Genomic DNA, 27,396 nt, shown 5'->3' on the forward strand with positions numbered 1-27,396 from the left:
TAGTTATTTGGCGAGCAATACTGTTCAACAACGTAAGTTACGGCAGGTACTTTATGAATTATGCGTGTAGAATTGTAGATGCACCATCATTTAATACTTTATAGCCTTTTTCGTTTGGGTTTGTTTTAAACTAACCAACACTAGTAAGCAATAGCAGAGGGCGCTTCTAGCACAAACAGTAAATAATCCGACCAAAATCTAGCACGTCGCAGACATAATATTAAAAATATTGACAGAAAAGTTGTCAAACGTCGAAGAAAACTTTTTGTTTAATGTCTGTGCCGTCTAGCGTGAAAACATTGCAGTAATATATCCTATTCTATTATAGATAAGTCGTTGGTAAATTTTCACATTCACAAAAAAGATTCAGTAAATACAAAACACGAATAGACTATGGCCCGTCTGAAAAAGATGGACTCTACGGCCCGTATAAATAGTCAGTACTAAAGATGCATTTCGGTCTCAAGACACGGTTCAGGCTCTGTGATTGGTTGGCTGTCAAAATCTGGACCAATCACAGAGCCGAATCGCGTCTTGAGACCGGGTCGCATCTTAAGTACTGACTATTTATACGGGCTGTAGGCCCGCACGAGTGAATGGTATTTCTATAGATCTCTAAACACCGCACCGCCGACTAAAGGTACGTATCTAACGATTGGATCCCCCAATGCTAGAACCTCACGCACAGGCTTGAAGAATATCACCAGTAGATAAACAATGAAAATGTAGAAGAATATAGACACCAGAATATCCAGCACGTACAGTCTGAAAGAGAAGAAATAAATTTTATAAAACATCTGTACTAGGAACGAGCCTACAAGCTGCTGATATTGGCACGGACACTAACAATAGTAATTTTAGTTTTTAATGATTGTGATGACGATGCTAACGACTAGTCATTTGTAATTTTGTACTATGGAATAAGTACAGATGGCGGACTTACGTAATTAAGTCGCATTATATCAAAACAAGCGCACGTAATGTAAGTGCAATCCATAAAGTTAATATACCTAGCGGAATAGAGCAACAATCTCGAGCTGTCAAACGAAACCGAAATTGGTTATCATCTGTGTGAAAAATATGTGTACGTATACACTTACACAGGCATGATTGAACATGAATTCTATGAGATTAAATTGTCAACGTGCTTCAAGTGCCGACTGGACGTCAAAAAAAGAGTGGTGCTGTCATGTATCACACGTCTCTTTTTACCACGCAGTGTTACTGATAGTGACATCGCTCTTGCTCAGGCCTTTGTTTCTCTATTCCGCTAGGTATATTAACTTTATGGTGCAATCATATCTTAGTATCTACTTGATGACTCCGTTGCGTCAAAATTCGTTTATCGTGCGAGAACCGTCCATTTTTCCGGGACTCAAAGTATGTCCATACCAAATTTCAACAAAGTCGTTTAAGTGGTATGGGTTGGAAGAGGTAACACTTTCATCACATAGACACACTTTCGCATTTGAAGACGTGAGATACGTCTATAGACGATCTACGAGAATACGATAACTTACATTTTGTTTTAAAGTTGAAGAAAACGATAACTAACATTTTTGGACGTTTTCTCATTTTTTCCCTTATAATTTGGACAAACCTTGTCACTTATCTACTTCATCACCTGGCTAATATATGATACGATATGAAATAAAAAAGCTGTGCACATAAAATGCAGAGCTTTTTTATTTCATATCATTTTTTCCCTAAAGCCTCCATTTAGTTATTGTGTTCTTCCACTCACATCCTCATTTATAATATAAGTAAGTATGGATGAATAGAACTTACATATTATTCTGCAATCTCGCTTTGGGTAGATTCTCCATTTTCTCCTTCAGGCAATACAGTTTACCGCCGATCATGCAAGTCTCTATGTACGGAACTAGGTCGATTTCGTTTAGATCTAAGGGGAATAGTTCCTGGTCTTTCGAATTTAGATGTTTGGATAGGGCTTTGAAGTTGTGAGTGTCAAACCACCACTCCCTTGTCGTGAAATACTGCAGCACTTGCAGACCTACCGTTATTCTGTTCTGTATTCGCACCATACTGAAATAAGAACAGACATCAAGTAAACTTTAAAGCACTCCCAAATCAAGCAAGCGGGTTGTTTTGAATTTAGCTTAGCCTCTCTGTTATATTTGTTTTCACTTAAAGGCTTAGCAGTTTTTGATTAATATTTTTATATAGATTAGATATTTAAGTATCTTTAGCTTTATTAGCTTTAGGTTTTAGACATATCTGTATCTTGGTATCCATGATACGCATGTAATATCTACACGGGCACATAAATGGTACAGTTTTTGACATAAGTTAAAAGTACTTTCCGAACAAGATATAAACTTACAATCTCTTTTGTCCAAAGATGAGTAGCAGGAAATCTATCAGGTACGCCGGTAAAATGTGGTAGAAGAACACACAGATCTCGTGAATGAGTTTGTTGTGGCGTATGTTCCCGTCGGGGTACCACAGAGGCCCCTCGAATGGATACTTGCGGACCGTTGCCTTCCCCACGTCCAGAACCTCTTTCCATGTTATGCTCCTATCATCTCCGGTTGTTAGATTGAACACGGGGATTTCTGAGGGCCTGAAAATAATATATATTTACGTTGATGGTATTTTATTTATGTAATTGCAATTATTCCCTTAAATTTTAAATACTAGGTGACTTATTTCCCAAACTTTTGCATTTATGATATAACAAGCCGACAGCCAAATAGGTTCTATGTGTATTGCTTGCTAAGCTTTAACATCGTTAATACCAACAAAACATGAGAGTACATACTTGTCAATCTTCTTGTCAGTGTAAAAGGGGATGACTATGATGGCGTTTATGGCTCTGTCGACAGGGATGACCTCCGCATGGTAGTAGCCGTAGCAGTGCATGGTTCTGATAACCCCCTTACCCGCGCCCACCATCAGGCCAACGGGACCGTTCAGGTTGTCCACCCAACCCTCAATAGGTTCCTTGTAAGATGGCGTCACTAAAAATTCAAGATTACTTGGCAATTCATTTACATGATGTAACTAAATCAAGTGAACTTACAGATGTATGTGTTTAATATATGAGTTATGAAGTGACAGTCAGTGGCAGCGTTGAAAGAGTTTCTTTTAACTCTATGTTTCTTTCGATGTTGAAATCTATGTTTCTATGAGAATGTCTCAATGCCACACATTTGCCCATACAAAAATTAAAAGAAAAGCAACTCTTTCAATACTGCTAGTTAGAATAGAGTACACATAATATACACTCTAAAGTATTACCACATTTGGTACACGGCTACACCTTATTAGCAATGTAAATTGGAAAACATCGCAACATGTTTAAAGCTTAATACGTTAATTAGTATATCCTGAGCTGGAGATCCTGATAGAGAGCATTTTTAAAAAGAGTACATTCACATAACTTTGATTGGTTGTTAATGTACTTACCAATACTGGGTCGCACCACAACGCAGGGCATTTCCGGGTAGCACTCCCTTACAAGCCCTTCAGCGAGACGCTTGGAGTACGTGTATGAGTTGGGATGTTTGCCCATTATAGTCGGAGCCAGAACGTTCAATTGGTCTTCTTTAAGCCAACTGGCAGCTTGAAGAATGTCATGAGGATTGGCCGGAGGGTCATGTACCTGTAAGTTTTAGAGAATATTTGAGCATTTGATAAAATAAACGAAAAACGATCTAAATATTATCCTAAGCATTGGATACATGAGCACGAAGTTTCTTATTGATTAAATTTAAAGAAATTAAACATACCTTTTCTGCCAGTCTGTCATAATCAGGGTAACAAAATGCCGTCGAAAGATGCACGAACGCGGCAAGATTTTTTATGTTCTTAGCCAAATTGAGTATTCGCAACGTTCCTTTTGTATTCATTTCGATTCCCTCTTTCAAAGGTGCTTCCAATCGAAGACTCGCAGCGAAATGGAACACGACTGATACCTGGAAATGAAATGCACAATATTGTAAATAATAAATTCTTCAAACGTGTTAAACACATACATTCTTGACGGTAAAGTAAAAGCTATGAGAAATTGATTAACAGGCTGACATGGGCGCCGGCAGGGGGGTGCCAGGTGGTGCACTTGCACCCCTTGGGAATCTCGTTATCAACAGAAATTATTGAAATAAAAAGCTATCTATTGAAAATCATTTTACCATGCCGTACAATGATAGTTCGTAATGTTTCGGCCCTAAATGTATTCTGTTGACGTAAATAGACAGTCACTGTTGTTTGTAAAAAGTAAAAACAAAAGAAAGAACAAAAGAAAGAAAACTAAAATCTACACCCCTTGGAAATTATTTCTGCCGGCGCCCCCCATGCTGACAGACGATTGCCATGTTAATGTTGGTCGGGATTTAGGATCAACCCCCTAGGTTCGACATAGCTCAACTGAATTATAAAAGTCTATCATCTGCATATCAAGTGCGATTATGCAACATACTTGTACTTGATAGGCAGATTTAAATTCTTTCCTCGTTTTAAGTAGCCTTTTATTACCCTTCTCCCTCCTGTAATCCTGCCAATTATATTGAAGAATAAATAAGACTATGTTGTTCAGTCAGACTTAGGAGGCTTGTTGATACTTAGTCTAGGCGAGCTAGAATAGGCATGATGACTATTTTTTTTTCTTATCGGTAATTGTCTTTAAAAATAGAAACATCGTTGAAAGAATGACTCTGATAGCTTAAAAATTCACCAATATATGACAATTCAAATATCTCATAAAAAAGACCTGCCCGAAACGCTCCATACAAAGTGCTACGAAAGACTGACGTCAGTCTTTCGTAGTGTGTACGCATCGGGAGACAACTTTGTTCGACAGGTATATTAAATATTGCGTTTATGAAAGTGGTTTCATAACAAAAGTTGCTTTTAATTGCATAAGTTATCGAATTGTATACAAATATTATGAAATTTAATTGAAAAAAAATTCGACTTGAATATCCAACTTTAAAGGCGCATAACAAAAAAAATACAAATGCTATCAAGCTGAAATTTTGGGAACACTTATTTTTTACCGTGATTTCTTTATTTATTAACAAAATTCGCTAATCTTTGACCTTGTCATCATCCCTATTACCTCATCGTAGATTGTCTCAAGCAGCGCGTTGTCAATATCGAGGTTGTCGTAGGCGAGGTCGCCCGGTATGGGCACCAGCTTCTTCATCACATGCGGCTTCTCTTCTCTTATTCTAGAGAACATCTGAAAACGTATCATAAAGTTATTAATTAGATAAAAATCACTGTCGAGCAGTTATAGTTTTGAACTTAAGTTTCTAGCTTACTTAAACATAGTTTTTTGCATGCTTCTAAACTTATCATTGGATCCTTTAGAGGTTGGGGATTTTAAAGTAAATCCCTGGGCAGTAATTCCACAACATCGGTCATTAAATCGTGTCCATTTCATTGTTAAATTTGTATATATTCCTATAAACCTAGCCATACATGCTTAACTTAATATGGATTATGGAATTAAATATGGTTGAATTTATTTATTGTATGTAATGGCAAGACAATATTTACAGTCAGCAAGTAGGGCCTCTTATGGCACTGGTCGACAGCAGTCACTGGATTTTTTCATTAATTTTTTTTTACACTTGACGCGTGCCGTCGACAAGTGCCGTTCGTCTGTAAGCGCTCTAAGTTAAATTTTTTGGGTAAATTACCGGTAACTTCCACATGTCCTCAATGCGCGCCTCCGGGGACTTCCCGCGCTTGCTTCTCACCAGCGCGTACACGCAGCCGATGTCGGGGACGCTGTACAGCAGCTTCTCTATCAGCACCTTACCCATCAGCCCCGAGGACCCCGTCACCAGCACATTCCGCCCCCGGTACCACTCGTTCACTTCCGACATGATTCACTGTGCTCTGGAAAGTAAGTATTCGTGGTCTGTAAGTATGTGGTCAGTAAGTATTCGTTACATAGGGTGTAACGAAACATAGCGATGATACTGTAGGGTGTGTACTGTGTATGTGTCTGAAAGAGTTTTTTTTTTAACTTTTGTATAGGAAAACTCATGACGCTGGGGCACTTGCCCGTACAAACCCCAAAAAAAAATTGCTCTTTTAGCACTGCAACTTTCACAGTGAATTCTTTATGACGAACACATACAAACGAGTTCTTCTGCATCGCCTAACCTACTGATCTGATTAAATGAAGAATAGCGATGACCTAAGAAACACGGGCTCTTTGAATAGTTTTACATAGTAGTTTATAACATTTAAATCTGCGTTAAAATAAATTCGACTAGACTTACAACACATCAGCGTAATAACATGTAATATACAGGTTTAGGTACTTTGCTATTGCAACAAACAAACACACAGGTCGCTCTACATTATAGCACGCGAACTAGAAACGTTGTGTAACTAGAGAGTAGAGACAGCTAGTTGAATGCAATGTACTTCCCGAAAAATATGAGTGATTCAATAGAAAATATCCATAATATTGGTTATGAATTTGATTTAAATTATATTAAAATAATGATAGAGTCAAAACTTAGCAAGAGCAAATCTTTGGCCTTTGCCGTGGCTAAAGGAGGATGCCCTGTGTTCCATCATTACAAACAAGTGCGCACCTAAGATCTAAGGTGGAAAATTTCAAGTGTATAATATTATGATAATGTCCATACCAAATTATACTATAGTAAGATCTATATCATAAACCCGAAAAAGACTAAACCCGATAAAACCTACACGTAATAAACAAACTCGAACGAAGTTGCTGGTAGCATCGAGTAGTTTATGAATTACTACTATATTGGAGGAAGTAAGTGAAAAATAACGGTTACTTACCGTGAAGAGTTGTGTCGTAACGTAATGATGCAAGTGACTCTGCCAACTCGGAGGCAAAACAAAATAACACCACAATATCGTGTAACTTATTTTGTGGGTTTATTGTGGTTTTTATACTAATTCCCAAAAAATGAGTAAAATATTTTTCTACAGTAATTTTAATGTGAAATGAGCTTGGGAACATATCTATTCTTGAGAAAGTCTATTAAGTTACTCGTTAATAATAAATTCCATTTAAAATACGCCAAATAAAATTTCGTTTATTTATATCATAAACAATTCTAATAGGCACTTGTAAATAATGTATTTTGTTGTCGCAAAAATAAAAAGCAACAGAACAGAATACTATATTTCTAAGTTTTTCCGTAACTTACATAAACTAGAGATCGCCCAATGGTCGAAATTCGACCTTAGTTTCAACGACATTAGGACTACTACCTATATTTTGTAAAAAAATATTGTCTTTATCATATTTTTTTCAACTCTTGTCTCTGATCTCAGACTGGCCGTGTAAGCATTGTCTAATAGTATCTGAGATTCAAAAAAAACTATAATCCATTTTCAATTTGTCACCTTGTTGTCAACAGACTTCAACCATAAATAAAAGAGTATAATTCGTATGTATAGGCTTGTCACTAAAAAATCTGTCATTTTTCCTTGTGTGTGTGTCGTGTTGTGTGTTATGTTTTATTTCTTAAAAAAAATTATGATAAAAGCATAATTTCAAAATAATATTAGCTCGATGCACTCCTTCACCATATGAACTATAACTGTGCAAAATTTCACCTCTTGAACCCTCAAACCTCGACTTAGAATCATATATGAGTTAGGAAACATTTGGTTTTGTGGCACAGATAAAAATATTATAATATGCGAAACAGTATGCATTGTGAATATATGAACGCAATGAGTAGATTAATATTGGTATGAACGACAAAAATTCTTGGGAACGGAATGCATGGGAAGGGAAATGTTACTTTCTTTAGTGGAAGTAGGAAATATTAACCTTCCAATAATAAACACTTTATTATTTTTCTTCCTTTCCGCGATTCCGTGCGGAAAGAAAATCCAGCAGGAGTGCAGTTGTCAATTTAAGAAGTTAGCTTAACTTCTCCTTATAGTCTTCTACCACCCTACATACCTTAAATAAAGGCAGAAATTTTGGACCCTTATTCAAATATAAAAAAATATTTTTTTATTATTTAGTGTATACTGGACAGGTGTAAAAATGACGTGCTAAATATAGTGATATAACCTTAAATTTTAAAATGACGCAGCACTTTCGCAAGTTTAACATTCCGAGTGGACCCCAAATATGGGTATAAGTATTTGAACATGAATATATAATGAATTTGCTCAGAGTAGGGCGATTGAAAACATCACTAAAATAGGAGAAAGCGAGTGCCCCGATAGAAGGCAAATTAACATTAATATTATATAATACATTACACAAGATAACTGAGATGTCGAGATAAAAGACAAAAAAGTTAAACGTTTACAATGTTTTAATGGGCTGAATGTCACGAAATCAACAGTATTTAAAATTCCAACATAATTAATAAAAAAAACTCTAAAAAAATCTTTCTTTAAAACCGTGTGCCAACTCTAAATTGAAAATTCTCATTCACTATCTAGAGCAGAAATTTTTTTCGCAATTATGTGTGTTATTCTTAGTTGTAATGAATAATAACGGCTACTATTAAAATATAACAATGGTTTAATAATGATGGTAATAATTAAAAAACAATAATTATTATTAATTACAATAAATTAAATATCATATTAATTCTATTTAAATTACAGTAAAATTAAATTTTAAACAACATAAAAATGAATTTTTAATTGCCTTGCTAAAACTCGAGAACGGCTACAAAGATGGAAGTCCAGGGCAGGTTTATAATATGAGGAAAGTGATACAAAGTTCTCTGGATCATCTGGATTCTAGTATAACAAGATATTTGTTATACTAGAATCCAGATGATGATGATGAATTCGTTTTATGCGATATGGCCTGTGATCAAATATATATTTCTGGGCATGTCTTTATAATAGTCCTCGGAAAATTTAATTTCCTCTATTTTATCAACATGGCCGTGCAGCCAGGTAAAAATTAAAAACTTTGACCCCTAAGAATTTTATCTTTAATGGTCATAATATTATTGACTTTGACTTTAGTGGTCTCAAAACCAGGTTAAGGTCGTCTTTGACAAGACGAAAGTAATCGAAGTTGCTAATGAATGCTAATGCATCTACGTAGGTGGTGCTAATCTTAGAAGATTTCAAAACTCAAATGACAGCTCAAAAAATTGTAATACAAAAGTAGTCAGACATAACATAATACAGCCCGGCGCGGTGGTTTCATTAAAAGTTAACACCAAGCTTCTGGTCTCTGAAATCGAAGATTTTAAAACTCAGGAGGAGCCACGAAATACTCTTGACAAAAGAATATTCACGAAAGAAAAAGTAATGCCATCTACGTTAACTTCAAACCTTAAGAGGATACACCAGGGGCGAGAGAAATTGAAAATAGGTATTTGAAAATGTATTGCTGTCTCACCAATCTCAAGTCTCCCACCGCAGAGCGCGATAGAGACAACACGACAAAAGTTCTAATAAAAGAACAGAAAATCTTCGATTCGTTGTCCGCTGATTCCTTCTCCAAAACTTAACCGATTTAAGTACTTTTTTCATTAAAAATTAAAGAAAGGCTTGAGCTGTGTTCCTATGTTTTACTTTTTTTGTATATTTTAGCCAGTTTTGTTTTCTAGGTGTTTGAACACAGAGGAAAATATTGCCATTTTTTTGGGTTTTTGGACGTTCTTATCTTTTTTAATAATAAAATTATGAAAAAAAAGAAAAAATAGGGACATGCTAATAGTGGCCATAGATATTCAGGGAAAAAATCATAACTCTACCGGCATTATCCAGGGAGGAAACAGGGGACAGCGTTTGTATGGAAAAACGTGGTGCCATCAAAATTCTGATACATACGTAATACCAAAATGATTTTCTCATACTTTAATATTTAACATGTTTGAGTTATTTTTCAGCTTAAAATAGTAATTACCTAGATTCCTGCACAAAAATTTACTACAAAATATTATTTAAACTCTACAAAATATCTTTTGGTACTTATTTAAATATTTTGTAGTAAATTTACTATTTACTTATATATTCTTTAGTGTTTTACTATATTTTTTAGCGTTTAAATATTTTGTAGTAAATTTTTGTGCAGGAACATAGGTAGGTAATTACTTATTACTATTTTAAGCTGAAAAATAACTCAAACATGTAAAATATTTTCGTATGAGAAAATGATTTTGGTATTACGTATGTATGAGAATTTCGATGGCACCCGGCCCCTTAAAATAATCCGCGCGCAAACTCGAGGAGTGCGGATACGCTATTAAAATGGCCCGAAAATCACGAAAATGCTTTTTGTTTTCCCATGCAATAAGATTTAAAGTTATCAAATCAAATAAACAATACCTAAGAAACACACAATATTCGCGTAACTCAATAAACGCTACGTGAATAAGGTATTTTAGTAAGATACATTTTCGCGAAAGTATGAATGAGTGTTACGTAAAAAAAATTATAACAACTTAAGAGGTATTTAATTATATAATAATTATTATTGTTCTGTATAAACTTTTGAATTCTAATGCCGGGGCCACACTAACGAGAAATGGCATTAATTATTGCGATAATGCTATAACATGCTAAAGCATTGTTCCCTCATGTGTGGCCTCAGCATAAGTGCATGCTTCTATGAATTTTAGGGTAGTTTAGTTTACTGCCCTAAAATTCATCACTTCGGTGGAATTTCACCAGGCTCACTCAAAACTTCGTTTTATAAAACTAAGTTCCCATTGAACGCGTTCATGCGGCGACGTAAATCTCGTTGTTTCAAACGGATTTCACTAACTTTTTTGATCGCGATTAATAAATGTAAGTTTACGTGACGCGATTATTTTAAATGTTTTCATCTCTTTGGAGCCTTGTAACGTTAATTTAACAACAAAATAGCAAGAAACAATAATTATGTATTGTTTCTAGCCAAACGCATGTGTCAAAACTGTCATTTTGACATTTCTTTCTATATTTTTCGTTTCGCCATGACACTACACTGACAGGGCTTGAACGGGCTTTATGACGTTGAACTTCGGACATTGGGCGTTCAGAAAATAAAACTTGGATTTGCTGTAAACGCGTTTAGTTTATGTTGGTGAAATTGCTTACGCACGATCATAAAAGAATTCAAGAATATCAATGAATTAAAGTATGATTTGCTGCCCCACCACCCACCTTATTTGCCTGATCTAGCGCCATCAGACTTCTATTTATTCCCTAAGCTCAAAACTTTTTTGGGCGGACAGAAATTTGCCACAAATCATGAAGTTTTTAGGTGGGAGAGCCATGTTTCGGCACGAATGGGCCGGCACAACCGGAGAAATACCACGTTCTCACAGAAAACCGGCGTGAAACAGCGCTTGCGCTGTGTTTTGCCGAGTGAGTGAGTTTACCGGAGGCCCAATCCCCTACCTCCCTTCCCATCGCTACCCTTCCCTATTCCCTCTTAAAAGGCCGGCAACGCACCTGCAGCTCTTCTGGTGCTGCGAGTGTCCATGGGCGACGGAAGTTGCTTTCCATCACGTGACCCGTTTTCTCGTTTGCCCCCTTATCTCATAAAAAAAAAGTCATAGCCATAGAGGAGAATTTTGTTGATTTTGAAGGCCTCGAAAAAAATCATTTTATAGAAGGCATCACTGATTTAGAATTAAGATAGAGTAAGTGCATAGAGGTTACAGAGACTATATCGAAAAATAAAATTAATTTTATTTTTCGATATAGTCTTAGGCTAGATATTATATTATATAAGTATTAGGCTAGATATTTATCATCCCGCCCTCGTAGCATTAAGTTTTTTTACCAGAACAAAATAATTGTAATTTTAGTTCTAGGAGTACTAGTAACATCATGAATCAAATGATAATAACATGGAAAAGTGTAATTCTTATGACGTATACTCATAAAAACTGAGCAAAGTATGAATGAATGAGGCCTTAACCTCGTCTCCTCTTTGATCTTGAGTCTTAAGATATAAAATTCTACAACAATATGTGAGTAACAATATCATTGTAATCTGTTAAGTGTTACCGTAGAATGCGGAATACATTAATGTTCACATTTACTAGGTAATCTGCAGATTTCCTGATACCATCCCGTAAAGTGTGTTTTAAATCAAAAAAGCAAATTTTTGCGCTTTACCTAGTTAGTTTGCATAGTAACGAATTGCGAAAGGTCATTAAATTGCGAAAGACAGTGAACTAAACACTTTTGTTACACTCCTTCGCTGGGACTTTGACTTTTGACTTTTCTATGTTCGATGATTTGATCTGTTATATTTTATCAACAACAACAAGGAGTTAATATTGAATATTTTATCCTTTGTTTATTTTACTTTTCTTATTATGGCGCTTCGGCTATATAACCATGGCCAGTGTCAAATAAGTGGCGGGAAAACTATGTTCTTGACAATTTTTTGCATTGATATTCTATTTGGTAAAGTCCAAAGTCTAGTCAAAGTCAATGCAGTCAAGGACTCAACAATCTTAGGAAATTAATACAAAACACAACGTCACTTTTTAACAAACTTTAACTTTTTAACTTTGTCAACCTTATGGCTGCCTAATATCAGCTGTATATAGAATGAACAGTATGGGGCCTAAAATAGAACCTTGGGGCACACCATCTATAAGAAACTTAAAGTCTGAAAAAGCAGAGGAGCCACTGCTATCAGAGAGTTTGACACATTGCGGTATCAACATTGCGATACACTTTACACACAAATATAATTACAATTGTAATTATATTTGTGCTTGAGGTCACTGATAATATCCTTAGTGCGCAGGACAATGGTTACTGCACCCTGCTTGTCTTACTAGATTTCAAAGGCTTTCGAGACATTAAAATATATAAATATTTTGCTTGCTAAATTAAGCTAAATTACGGGTTTGATATCGCTACCGTAAAGTGTACCGCAATGTTGATACCTAACTAACTAGTTATTATTTGGAGTTGCGAGCGTCAACTGACGACTCCGCAAATTTCGTTAAGAACTAGGCAATATAGCAGTAGCTATATATAATATTTTGTGTGTACCGGTTACTACCGGTACACACAAAATATTATATTTCTTGGATACTACGAGCCTGTAGCTCGCTAACCTTATTTCAATTACAAAACTAGTATCTTAATTAAATTCGATTGCCACTTTTACCACGTAATTTCAACTTTTTCTTTGCAATAATTTTAGCACTTTTTACACTATTTACGTAAGACAGTCTTCGCAGAACGTATGCCACTATACAATAAATGTACATATTCGCAAAATTATTCCCGACGTAAAAATGTACAGTTACTTGTTTAAGTAGTTATAACGGGTTGAAAATAAAGCGAAAGAGAAAACTTACTTGGCCGAGTGTTGAAACGTCGCGCGCGGCGAGCGACCGTCTACCTACTAAGTTGTATAACACACCTGTTGGCAGTTCCCCAGTAAATCGAGTGATTACTACAACTTCACTTGTTTCGTCATTTGATCTTAATAATTAAAAAAAAAACGTAATATGTGAGGCCACTTTGTAGGGAAATTTTATACTCATCCATTCGTTTTAGTGACTTACTGACATGAATGAATCAAAATTATATAATGTAGATAATAAATGCTATTTGTGGGAAAGTACGGTTGCGCAAGTGGATCTGGCTCACATTTGATCTCAGCTCGATGACATAGCATCTAATTGCTATAACTTTACTTTAATTGTTGGAGATGTTGTCAATACATCTTGTTAGAAATTTTACTATTTCACATAGATTTCACAGCATTTAGGGAGTAGACACGGTACTATATTTTCCATCTGACACTTTTTTAATTTATTTGAGGTTTTGTACATGTAGAAGTTAAATTACACTTAAAGTTTCTTAAAGTTAAAATCATTTATTAATTATTATGTAGGTTGATTATACTCCTAATTATTATGGTAATAGGACGCCTCCGTGGTCTAGTGGTATAAAGCGCGGCTCTTGACTCGGAGGTCGTGGGTTCGATTCCCGCGTTGGAAACATGTTATTTCCAAGTTTGGTTAGGACAATGCAGGCTGATCATCTGATTGTCTGACAAGTAAGATGATCCATGCGTCGGATGGGCATGTAAAAAGACGGTCCTGCGCCTGATCTCTCGCCGGTCGTGTCGGTCTTCCGTCCCACTGGGTTATGAGAGTAAAGAAATAGAGACAGAGCACTCTCTGTCTCTGCGCACACATTTGGGCACTATAAAATTACTCCCGCGTAGCTGGCCTGGTTTCAATAAAATCCGGCCACCGTCACCGAAACCGATGTGGGAGCTATTATTATTATTATATGGTAATCTATATATATAAAACTCAAAGGAGACTGACTGATTGACATAGTGATCTATCAACGCACAGCCCAAACCACTGGACGGATCGGGCTGAAATTTGGCATGCAGGTAGATGTTATGACGTAGGCATCCGCTAAGAAAGGATTTTGATAAATTCCAACCCCAAGGGGTTCAAATATGGGGTGAAAGTTTGTACATAATAATACTTCTTAACGCGAGCGAAGCCGCGGGCAAAAGCTCGTAAAGTATAATATTTTAATTTCCAAGTCGTAACATAGTCTACGACGTTCCCTGATCCCTCATTAGTTCATTACACTACAACTTTTACAAACATTTGAGAATTTCTTTCGTTCTCCATAGGTATCCATATTATATTTGACCGAGCTTTGCTCGGTATTCGATAAAACACGAATAAAATAACATTTTCTAAAAATGATTCCTAGCTAGAACGATTTATCGCCCCCGAAACCCCTTATATACTAAATTTCATGAAAATCGTTGGAGCCGATTCCGAGATTCCAATTATAATATATAATTATATACTTACAATTAAAGATATACGATATAAGAGACAACTTATTTATTATGGTTTGTAAAACTATCTATATATTAATACGTGAGAGAAAAACTTTGTAACCCTTTTTACGAAAAGTGGGGAAACGTAGGTGCATGAAATTTCGCACAGTTATGGTTTATATGGTGAAGGAGTGCATCGAACTAATATTATTTTGAAATTATGCTTTTATCATACATATTTTTAACAAATAAAACGTTACACACACTACGACACTACTACTAGCAAAAATGACAAGCCTATACATACGAATTATACTCTTTTATTTATGGTTGAAGCTGTTGACAACAAGTTGACAAATTGAAAATGTATTATTGTTTTTTTATTTAATTTTAGATACTATTAGACAATGCTTAAACGGCCAGTCTGAGATCAGCTGAGTACCAGAGACAAAAATTGAAAAAGACTATGATGAAGTCAATATTTTTTTACAAAATATAGGTACTTAGTAGGCCTAATGTCGTTGCCGTAGGTGAGTAAGGTATTGTAAGTAAGGTCGAATTTCGACCATTGGGCGATGTCTAGTTTGTGTAAATACAGTTAAAAAAACAACAAAAATAATAAAATTACAAGTCACCCTAATATACTTAGTAATAATGGTTTAAACTTAATTCGAATTTAAAGACTTGATGTAATTTTTTATTTTATAGTACCTAGTTAAAAATGGCGGCAAAAATGCGTATCATCGTCACAACTCACACTATAATAATAGAATTTATAAATCGAAAAATAATAATATAGATTAAAGTGTAACTAGCTGACCTGGCAAACGTTGTTTTGCCATAAAAAGTAAATAAAACCCTATTCTCAGGCCCAACGAATATACATACAAAATAATATAAATAAGTAAATAGTAAATACCAAACAAAGATTTAAAAAAAACTGTAGTATAATAAGCGATGTATTCAGATTTTAGAAGCGCGGTAGACATTGACACGAGAGTCGCAATAGCCAAGGAAACATCCATGCTAATATTATTAATGCGAAGATACTTCCCGTCCCGAGAAAGGACGAAGGATACTTTTCATTTTGTAAAAATGTATTGTAATGTATTGTTAAACTTAAATGTACTTAATTTTTTTTTCATCTAATAATATAATTAGCCAAATATCACGTCCTCGAGTATTGAACATGTTTCACCAGTCACGCTGTATACTTATCATACGTAAGACAGAATAATACACATATTAATGAAAACTTTAGACAAATGAAGATGGGAAGGCATCATTACAAAAAGGAAAGAGTGATAGTTAGCAAACTATATAAACCGACTAAGAAAAGACAACGTCGTGACTGCGTAAATAGATATCAATATGATGTACGTACTCATTTTCAAACAGAAGAACAAGAATATTACGTATCGAAGAGCAACACTGTGTCCAAAAGTAGTGAAACTAATTTTCAAATGACGACTTCTTCTTCTCCTTTTTTTTAAATACGATGAGTATTGAACAAAGGAAAGTGACACTGGAGTAAACTCATTTTTAATTTTTTAAATATAATCGTTCTTTGGTTTATACAGAGTGTAACAAAACTAAGTGATACTTAATACTTGTGCGTGTGGGTCCCCTAACCCCCTTGTTGTATACATATCTAGTTTGCTAACTTTTTTCACCTTTGGATGGAAAAATTCATGACGCGCGGGCGCTTACCCATACAAATCAAAAAAAAAAAAATTCGCCACCATAATATTACACATCATAATATATATTTTGGTAGGTATGTTATTATTTCAAGTTCAAAATAAATAAATGAAATTATGTATTACTCATGTATGTTTTTGTCTATAGTATGTTTGAAAGAATCAAGTTTATTGTAAATGTGAATCGAATGTCCTTTTATTTTTATTCTTGTATAATTCTGTAAGCCGTCGCGAGGAGCGGTCGTTTGAGTTAATCGAGGACAGAAAAATGAATACTTATTTATTTTACTTAGTATTAATCCAATATATTTACAAAGAAGTGTGTAAGTCAATAGTGCTTCCGATGTCAAGTTGTGTGTAGTGGTCATTGTGTTTACTGTTCCTTTCGTTTTAGATTCAAATCACAGTAGTAAGTTCTTCAGAAAAGATTACATAGCGATAGATGGAACCAATGCCTTCTACAAGGTCCACCTGGAGAGAAGGAGTTGGGAGACAGCCAGGCTGGTCTGTGAGGCTGAGGGGGCGAGCCTCTTCTACCCAGTTGACGAGGATGAGGCCAGGATTGTGATGCAGCATCTGAGGCAGACGGTCGGGGTGTTCAACCGAGTTTTTATAGGAATATCGACGCCGTATTCCAAGTACATCTTCGAAACTGTTGATGGTGAGTTTGCGGCTCATTCTTTTTGATTTTGATTCATTGGAATTGCTCAGAGGAGTAACCGTTAAATGCATATTATAATATATCGTCAATATTTGCCTCGATATAAGAGGCATCCAGGTTATTTAAGAAAATAGCTGGAAATTAACCATTTTTTTTGAAAATTGAAGGAGAAAATCGCGTTAGTAGGCCTAAGTCCTGATTATTTTAAATAGTGAAACTGAGGGTTATCCATCCTTGGAGAATGCAGTTGAAGGTCCCGAAAAGAGGTCTCTATAAAATTCGACCTGCGCCTATAAAAGAAAATATTATGTTTATTCAATTATGCAAACCGCATAGATCATATTATTATTATGCGCTGAGCAAGTTTCAGTTATTTAGTAGGCCTAAGTCCTGATTGTTTTAAATAGTGAAACTGAGGGTTATCCATCCTTGGAGAATGCAGTTGAAGGTCCTGAAAAGAGGTCTCTATAAAATTCGACCTGCGCCTATAAAAGAAAATATTATGTTTATTCAATTATGCAAACCGCACAGATCATATTATTATTATGCGCTGAGCAAGTTTCAGTTATTTAGTAGGCCTAAGTCCTGATTGTTTTAAATAGTGAAACTGAGGGTTATCCATCCTTGGAGAATGCAGTTGAAGGTCCTGAAAAGAGGTCTCTATAAAATTCGACCTGCGCCTATAAAAGAAAATATTATGTTTATTCAATTATGCAAACCGCACAGATCATATTATTATTATGCGCTGAGCAAGTTTCAGTTATTTTTATTTTTCAAGGCTGGTTAGGGCTAATGACCAGTGACCACAATAAAAAGGTCTATTCAACCTTAATTAACTTATAGCACCGACGACGACACGAAGTTCACCGGGACAGCTAGTAAGCTGTCCCGGTGAACTTCGTGTCACTTAAAAACCTTCCCTGGACTTCTACGAATATTTTAAGACTAATATCAGCCTAATCCGTTCAGCCGTTTTCGAGTTTTAGCGCGACTAACACATTTGAAAATCCATTTTTATATACAGGGTGTAACAAAAATAAGTGATAATACTTTAAGGTGTGTACGTGTCCTTTGTAGAGAGTTCACTGTGAAAGTAGCAGCTCTGAAAGACGAAAAATTTTTTTCACTTTTGTATGGGCAAAGGCCCGAGCGTCACGAGTTTCCCCATACAAAAGTGAAAAAAATATTTGGTCTTTCAGCGCTGCTACTTTCACAGTAAACTCTCTACGAGGAACGCGTACACACCCTAAAGTATTATCACTTATTTTTGTTACACCCTGTATAAGATTAACTAATTCGAAAATACTTGTATACGAATATTCTATATGAATATTATATAATTTACGAATATTCTTGTAAACCTAATAAAGTAGTCTTGTTAATCTCCATCCTTTCAACTAACGGCCGTTCGCAATATTCAATCTATCTCTGGTTTGACATACGACCGATCACAGCTAATATTGAATTGACATAAGATAGATAACTATTCCTATCTCTAGTTAAATATTGAGATAGATTAAATATTGGAAACGGCCGTAAGTCTATAAAAATCAAGTCGATTGGTTGCAGCTTTGCTAGGCTGTGAAGGAACGACAAACAAACAAACTACGATTCGTTATGAAAACCTAATAAGTTATAACCAGCAGTGGATGGCAGATATACACGTAGAATAGTAATAACTACCTATAAAAATAAGAAATACCTAAATAGATCGACTTGGCCATCGCATGAAAACACAACGTATCTTACAATTTATATATAATTATAATATTATAGTATTTCGTCTATTGCGCTCCATGCGATTGAAACTCGTCTCCAAAACGAATCCAAAATGAATACGGTAAATTACGGAATCTCCGTAGGCGAAGGCCCTTAACTCACAATTTGAAAGCTACACAATGGGGATTGTCCATTTTTTTTTAATTTTGCTCATTACAAAAACATTTCGAGGAATAAGGTCAGTGATCGTTTTTCTGTATATAAACGAAAAAAATACCCATTAGTTACTTATATTTTTAAACAAATATGTTTAACCTTAGTTTGACCTTCAATGGCGTTAAATTAGCAATAAATTCGACCAACATTACGTTTCGAACTTTTGGTAAGCTTCTCGTATCAGCTTTCACATAATGAGAACTTGCATTTGACGAACCAGCCATTATAAATAAGATTGAAAGGAAATTTAAAACATACTGCAGAGGTCTATTGGCCGCCGATGATGACGTCAGAGCGAAACTTTAAAAATTTATTGACAAAAAACTAGCCAATGAATTTCAAAATTATTTAATTTATATTCTTAAAATACCCTATTTTTACGAAAAAAAATATAAAAAGTACATGTGATTTTTTTTGGACAATGCCCATTGTAATAAAAATACAGCAATAATCTTTCTATATGAACGTCCCTTTCATAGTTATTAATTTCCTATTTTTGGTTTTTAAACTCATGATATCAGCTTCCAAAGTAATACCAATTTATTTAAATTAAAGCATACATTCAGTATCTCTCTAGTATTTACATATTACGATTATTTGAAACACACGCCAATAGATAGATAATTTCATTAGGTACAATATATTTACCATTTGAACTTTTTTAGGTCGATTTGGATCTAATATGAGTATTAAAAATAAAGTTTAAAAAACTAAAACCCGACTACTAAAACACGCTCTAAAAAGTACGAAACAAGAAAACAGTTTATAGGTATATGGAAATGTTTAAAGGATAGCCGTGGTCGTATCTATGCCCTTTATTATCTACACTACTATTATAAAGAGGAAAGATTTGATTTTTTGTTTGTTTGTTTGTTTGTTTGTTTGAGTCGAATAGGCTCCGAAACTACTGGACCGATTTGAAAAATTCTTTTACCATTGGAATCCTGCATTATTTCTGCTGAACATAGGCTAATTTTTATTTTGGAAAAATATAAGGTTCCGTAAGATATTTGGGATTTTCGGACGCAAGGTTTAAAAAATCAACCAGAAAAGTTACTTATTTTGCGTACGCTGCCTAAACTATAAAAGATAGAGGCATAAAATGTTCTAAGTAATTATAGATCTTTTAAATATCTACAAAAAAGTCCGCGACACACTATACCTATCTATGTTGAGTGAGGCACAATAACCATTTTTTTATTAAAAAATCTAGATTTTTTTTTGGACTATATTTAAATGCGTTTATTTCAATCATGCTATTGACCCTTATCAAAATAAATTATTTCATCACTAAGTACAGTTAATGTAGATAATATTTGGTCTTTGAATGATTAAAATTGGACGTTTGGTTTTAATGTTATGGCGAAATTAAAATATTACGATTTCTGCTGCACGTTGCGAATTGGGCGTCAAGGCGCGATGCGCGGGTGTGCGTGCGGTAGGGGAGAGATTTAATTATCAGTGCCACAGACTCGCCCGGAGAGTCCACGTAAATATTACCTCGATCGTGGGAATCGCAGACACAATAGATTTTCAATAGTTATGCGACAGCCGGGTGCTGCTTTATTGATTTGATATAGACTATCGTGCTTCATTATTATAATCCTAATTTCAAAAAAGCTTTAAAAGTTATGACTACGAAAGTAATATTTTTAGAACTTTTTAAAATAAGTTTTGAATGACTATTATTTTTGATTGCTATTATAATTAATAAATTTCTTTAACTATAAATCTCCAATAGCGGCAGCCGGCTGCCAGCATAACAATTGAAGATCTATTGTGTCTGCGATACCCACGAAGCCGATGCACGATGGAAGTATTAATGCATATTTTTTAATCCACACTATTTCTGCTGAATATAGGCTATATTTAATGAGAGAAAAAAGGGAGGTATTAAGTGTTAATAATTGTGTGAAAAATCTACCAAAATATCCTTCTTGCTTATGCTTTATAAATTATAGACTATACTTACTTATCGCAAAGTGATGTACTATAGTCTTATAGAGGACATTATAGTCTTATGTCTGACTACTACAATTATTATTATCTTACAATAACTACTTTTTAATCTAAAAATATGCAATAGTAACGTTGCGCTGGTACAAACCATGCCAAACTACTTATCAGCAGGTATTAGTACTTACCAGAGGAGTTTTTAAATTCGCTGAATCCTTCTGGACTTCCACCACACGAACTGACGTTAAAAATCGGAATTCCAATCATGCTTTTGAGAAATTTATGCCCACCAAATATGTGCAATGGGACCAGGCTGCTTATTAAAGAATTAAAGGACAATTTAATTGTAGCTACCATTATCACCGGCCCAGCAGCTGGTCAACTAGCTCATATACCGAGGATACCGATGATTCCAACTGATCTGCCAATCCCATTTAAACGGCTTCAATTTCCGGTAAAAATATCTTTCGCATTGACTATTAACAAGTCCCAAGGTCAAACTTTCAAATTAGTAGGCATCGACCTACGAAAAGAATGTTTTACTCATGGTCAACTATACGTTGGCCTATCCCGAGTTGGAGCTGCTGATAATCAATTTATTTTGCTGCCACAAAATAAAACAACATCAAATATCGTTTACAGGGAAGCTTTAACCCAATTTTAATGGAATCTTTTACGCAAAAAGAAGTATGGTGTAAAAAAACATAAAGCGCAAAAGTACAACAAAAATACTTTATACAAAAACAAATAGAAAATTTCAAAATGTATATAATAGTAGATGTAGGTAAGCATAAAATAGTAAAGCATAAAACTACAAAAAAAACATAAAATATTTTAAACAAAAAAAAAAAACATGAAGAAATTGCAAAATATTATAAATAATAGTATCTTCTGCAGGTAAGGATAAAATAATCAAACATAACACTTAAAATATAAAAAAAAAAAAAAAATACAATAAAAATGTGTTATATGTACATAATAATTATAATATAGTAGTTGCAGGCTAAATAATGTAAACTATTTTTATGTTCTGCTTAACTTAAAGATTGACTACCTTTATTTAAAAAAAATAATTTAAAAACCAATGTCCACCCGTGCGAAGCCGGGCCGGGCCGCTAGTATTAATATAATATAATGAATCTGTTTTACTCTAGTAGGTGGCATACGACCACGGCTGTCCTTTAAACATTTCCATTTACCTATAAACTGTTTTCTTGTTTCGTACTTTTTAGAGCGTGTTTTAGTAGTCGGGTTTTAGTTCTTTAAACTTTATTTTTATTTCAATTATTTTGGGGCTAAGATTCACTCGATCTTAAACTTTCCAACTCCTCAAATGATCGAGGATGTTTTACAATTTATTTGGTTCTGTTTCACTACCTGTTGCCCGCGACTTAGTCCGCGTTAGCATAGTCACAGAATATATTATATTTGTAGTACCAAGCATAGTATAATAATTTTAAAGGAGATGGATATTTTTTTCCAAAAAAGTGTATGTTAAGTTTAGGGTACAATAATTTTACTTTTAATAATTTATAACTTTGTTCCTAAAAAAGGATAATCAAAACTCAACAATAACGACGCGATAACACTTCCACGAGGGAGGGGGGGGGGTTGGGTGGGCTGCACCCCCCCACCAGTTCCAGCTGAAGGCCAAGCCCTCCATATAGGTAATTAAATGATAGTCAAAAAGTTTAGTTTGGGGTACAGTTATTTCGCTTTTAATAATTTTTACCGCCTAAGAACCTTACTTTTTTCCTAGAATTTTTTTTGGTGTGTTTTTTGGTGGCGTGAGAGTATGACGTGATGCCCTAAGGACGGATTTTTTGTGCTTCTTCTGGTGCCCCCTCAGACGTGATGCCCTAAGCAGTTGCTTAATTTGATTAAGGGTTAATCTGTCACTGAGCATATTAAACTCGGTACACTTAACTCACACTTAAGTTGTTAGAACGAATTTTGGCATACTTTTGGCTTCCTCATTACCCAAAAAAGTGTTTCATATTACGAACATGTAATAATTTTATCACATAATATTGGGCGAGATGCGAGAGATATATAGAAGTGTACTAGATAATAAACGAAGCTCGGGAGTGATGGGTGCTGATATATGACGGGTAGGTATATTAGATAGGGAAAGATATTATGCCCAAGTTAAATCAGAGTCGAGTTCATTGTTCAATAAAAAATACCCATTTAAATGGTCCCGTAGGAGTGTAAAAAGAATTCTATACGTCTTAAATATTTCAGAATTAAGATTGTAATTAATAAAAACTGAGTTTTCGAACGAAGAAGCGCAACTTACACTGTTTGATATATTTTATTAAGATAGCCTGTACTATGATTACAATACTATATAATAGTAGTAGAGACACGTTCTTTTGTAAAGGCAGTAAAACCAGCTTAAAATTATTGCTGGCATTATTGTATTAAGTAAATATTTTTTGTTCCGAATTATTTCTTGTTGATAAATAAGCTTCATTTGAAATAATAAAAGAAGCTACAACGTAGACCTTGCGAATACCTCGTTTATAACGTCATCTTAATGCTAACACGTAAAAATTAATTTCAATAGGTCAATATTTTGACATTGAGTTCGGTTACTTCCGTTGAAGGTGTTTCCCTAGAAAAGGAAATATTTCGTAGAAAGTCCTGCGGTATTGTAACCGCAAACACATGTTTTATCAGCAGTGAAGTAAGACGTATATTTTTATTTCCTTCCGGATTTCTAAAGTCTTCATTAAAATAGTGAGTCTATGCGATGAAAGATTAAACAAAAAAGTAAAAATGTAGAGACATAATGTGACGCCTTACAAAGATGGAAATCCGATGGGAATCACACGATAAAAACCTATCTGTAAGACTATTTCCTCTAGCTAGATTACTAAACTCGTTTTACTGATTGCAAAATTATTTTATTGTTATTAAAAGAATGATCTTAGCGGTTAAGTATTGAGCATTTAATAGAGTTTGGAATTAAAAACTCCTCAAAGCAGTAAAAATGGTTAAGGATGAACTAACTGTTCTACGGTCAAAGGCGACTGAACTTAACTTTTTAGGCTGAATAATAAGTTTGGTGAGGGGAAGTCCCATCTTTGTGACGTATAGTCGTGCTAGCCGGTTCGGTCGTAGTTAACCTTCAGTGGGCCTCGTGGTATTGAAATAACTCAAAGAATGAAAAGGATTACGAAACCTCACTAAGGATTCAAGAGAGATAACCCAATGCGTAACGGTGAATTTGCATAAACTGATTAGTCATTAATCATTATCTATACGTAGCTATTTGATAAATTTTGATGCTTGTTTTTAAATCCCATTCCAGCTTCTTCCTTGATGTACGTACAAAAATCAAATACGGATCAATGCAATTATTAAGCCGTAAAGTGTATCGTTCACGCAGAGAAGTTAGTTGTAGAGACCGATCTAAGAGTGTATTTAAATTACTTTTCCAAAATTATATCCATCTTTACAGGAACCGTCTAAACAACAGTCACATTGTGCGATCATAACTCTGTGCTGCATAAATAAAATTGTTATTTATAATACTTCTAATAATTCCTTTTGCAATCTTCAAGTTCCATGCATAATATGAAAATAATTTATGAAGCTAACTTCTGCGTTATTTAGAACCTGTTATAAAACAGGTGTCTTCACTGTTTGCATCGATGCAACAGGTTTTAAAACTTCTTGCAAAAAATCATCGATTGAAAAAAATTAAGAAAACAGGATTTTATCAATTTGATCATCCCCAGTTATGTTATAATATATGTAATGAGAGGGTCAAAGGAATATTTTTCATATTTCAGGTACATTGATGGCAGACGTGTACGACAAATGGAGACCAAGTCAACCAGATGATTGCAACGGTACTGACGACTGCGTTGTTCTAGACGCCTCCAACGGTCTCCTAGATGACTACCCGTGCGATGCCAAGTTGCAGTTCATCTGCAAGAAGACAGAGTCATCCCTGAAGTGGAATACCCTCTGTGACAGTCCTGACCCAGGTAAAAAAATCAAAATTAATAGTATCAGAAAAAATCTGATCTAAGATTACAGACGACGCTCCAAAGCTCCCTTCCAAGTTACAAAATGAACAAAACAAGTATCACTGCTACAGACTTAGGGTGAAGCCAAACGAGCGTAATTTTGTGAGTCATCAGTTGCAGAATTTCGGTCGCGTAAATATCTTTTTATACAAATCATGACTCACAAAATTACGCTCGTGTGAATAAAACAGGACTTTTGTATGAAACTGAATGCAGCAGAATTTCTGCCTGCCGAAATTCTGCGACACACTGCTTCACCCTTAAAATATATTAGACACTCTGAAATTTTCAGATTACGAATTCGTGGACATCCTGGGAAGATGCTACAAGCTGCATTTAACACCCAGGACGTGGAGCGACGCGTACGCCGTGTGCCGGATGGAGCAGTCTTACTTGGCCATCCCCAATACACAAGGAGAAGCGAAGTATTTGGCAAAGCTGATGGACAGAGCTGCTTTACATAAAGATATTGAGTACTCCGGTGTGATACATCTTGGGTTCAAGAAAACTGGTACTTGGAAAACTACATATGGTACGTTCAGAATTAGCAACGTTGTCTAACTGTATTACAGAAAATATAAGACTTATATTTAAGGATGTTCTATTTAGCTACTTTACACTTAGTGTAAAGTACCTAAATAGAGCATCCTTATTCCTGGGTTAGGAACACGAACCTCAAGAATTATGCCAAACAACTAACTCCACGTTGAAAACGAACACAGCATAGATTTTGATTGATACAGTCCGTATAGATATATTTCTTTTAATGGTGGACTTGTTATTATGGCTTTTGAAGAAAAGTAATAATTAATAGGTTGGCAAAACAATTAAATAAATTTAACTTTAACGCACTTTCAGGTGTTCCTCTATACGATAGCGGCTACAAGAACTGGGCTAAGGGACAACCTGAGGGCAACGACAATATCTGCGGCTCCATGTCCAACGACACTTTACTCAGTGGCGTCAACTGTGAAGACAAAGCCATTTTCATATGCGAACATGAAATAAGCCTGCTCAAGTTGAGTATAGACACAAGATTCGGAACAGTCGACACATAATCGTAGAAAATATTAAAATAATGTACTTAAGCCTAAAGCATTTATATCGATAAGTATTTATAAGAATATATTTTCTGAAAGCCCATTTTTTTATTTGTAAAACCCCTTTAGAGTAGTACACATATTTTCAATGAAAGAATAGGATGAAATTGGTTTTACCAGACCTCAATTCGTATTACGCGGCGTAATACCAGCTTTTTAGGCGGAATTTACGCGTATATGGCGTCCTTTAGCTTTAATTTTAACCTTAACATTAACCAGAGAAATTCACCGATATCTGTTGCGTTTATTTTTTTATTGAAGCTACAGGTTTTGAGGGCATAAAAATTGAATTATCCGTAAAAATCGACTGGAAAAATATAACACTGTAAAACATAGTAAATTGTCAGATATACGTATTACGTATGAGCGGAGGTTAAATATTATGGCGTCTTTGGACGCCATATTTAATTTTAACCAAAGATTTGACTTTTTGCACTGTAGTTATAGTTAAAGTAAAGTTACAGTTATAGTTAAAGTAAGTTGGTGCAACCTAAAAAAGCGGGGTCAGAACTCGAAAGTCCTTGCAACGGTAGAATTAGTTGCAATAAAAAGATTTGATCCTAGTAGTAGTCCTAAATTGTGATCATTCTGAATAGCGATACAATACAGCAGAGCTTTGTGAATTTAGAATAGATACGGATTTCCTGGATTGCAACAAATCAAAGGTCGCAGTGATTAATTAAATAACATTATTTTTATTTATTACTATCCTTGAGGATAACGAAATTAATTTTCCTTCCTTCCCATAACTCATCTGACCCCGAGTCAGATGAAACTGTTATGAAATTATTGACAACTAGTTGACGCCCACAACTCCGTTGTGCCAAAATTCGTTTATCGCGCGGGAACCGTACATTTTTCCGGGATAAAAACTATCCTATGTCCTTTCTCGGGACTCAAAGTATCTCCATGCCAAATTTCAGCAAAATCGGTTCAGCGGTTAGAGCGTGAAGAGGTAACAGACAGACAGACACACTTTCGCATTTATAATATTATAAAGTAAAAGTATGGATGTTACAATTATTAATAATAAATAGTAATCCATATTATAATTAGTATAATATAATAAATGTGAAAGTGTGTCTGTCTGTCTGTCTGTCTGTTTGTCTGTCTGTTACCTCTTCACGCCCAAACCGGAATTTTGGTATGGAGATACTTTAAGAGCCCATATGACCCTAACTTGGCTACATACTAACCTAGATCTCAAAATCTGTAAGGTCTAGAAAACTGATTTTTTGACACAAGTAATTTCAGTTCATAAAGATTAAAT

At 34.9% G+C, this 27,396-nt stretch overlaps 2 protein-coding genes across 2 annotated transcripts; one reads left to right on the top strand and one right to left on the bottom strand.

The window, feature by feature from the left end:
• Window positions 1–285: 285 nt before the first annotated feature.
• On the bottom strand, window positions 286–13,344 carry LOC121731804 (putative fatty acyl-CoA reductase CG5065). The gene is made up of 10 exons (XM_042121441.1): window positions 13,272–13,344; window positions 5,667–5,868; window positions 5,081–5,203; window positions 3,753–3,938; window positions 3,430–3,625; window positions 2,783–2,981; window positions 2,345–2,584; window positions 1,789–2,046; window positions 592–765; window positions 286–423 (listed from the first exon to the last, which is right to left on the bottom strand). The coding sequence occupies exons 2-9, from the start codon at window positions 5,853–5,855 to the stop codon at window positions 606–608; spliced, it is 1,551 nt and encodes a 516-aa protein (XP_041977375.1). The 5' UTR covers window positions 5,856–5,868; window positions 13,272–13,344; the 3' UTR covers window positions 286–423; window positions 592–605.
• LOC121731865 (macrophage mannose receptor 1-like) lies at window positions 8,883–26,084 on the top strand. Its single transcript, XM_042121539.1, has 5 exons — window positions 8,883–8,898; window positions 16,829–17,095; window positions 24,787–24,984; window positions 25,319–25,558; window positions 25,885–26,084. The coding sequence occupies exons 1-5, from the start codon at window positions 8,883–8,885 to the stop codon at window positions 26,082–26,084; spliced, it is 921 nt and encodes a 306-aa protein (XP_041977473.1).
• Window positions 26,085–27,396: the final 1,312 nt, after the last annotated feature.

The sequence above is a fragment of the Aricia agestis genome, chromosome 11, assembly GCF_905147365.1.
Source record: "Aricia agestis chromosome 11, ilAriAges1.1, whole genome shotgun sequence".
Classification (NCBI taxonomy): domain Eukaryota; kingdom Metazoa; phylum Arthropoda; class Insecta; order Lepidoptera; family Lycaenidae; genus Aricia; species Aricia agestis.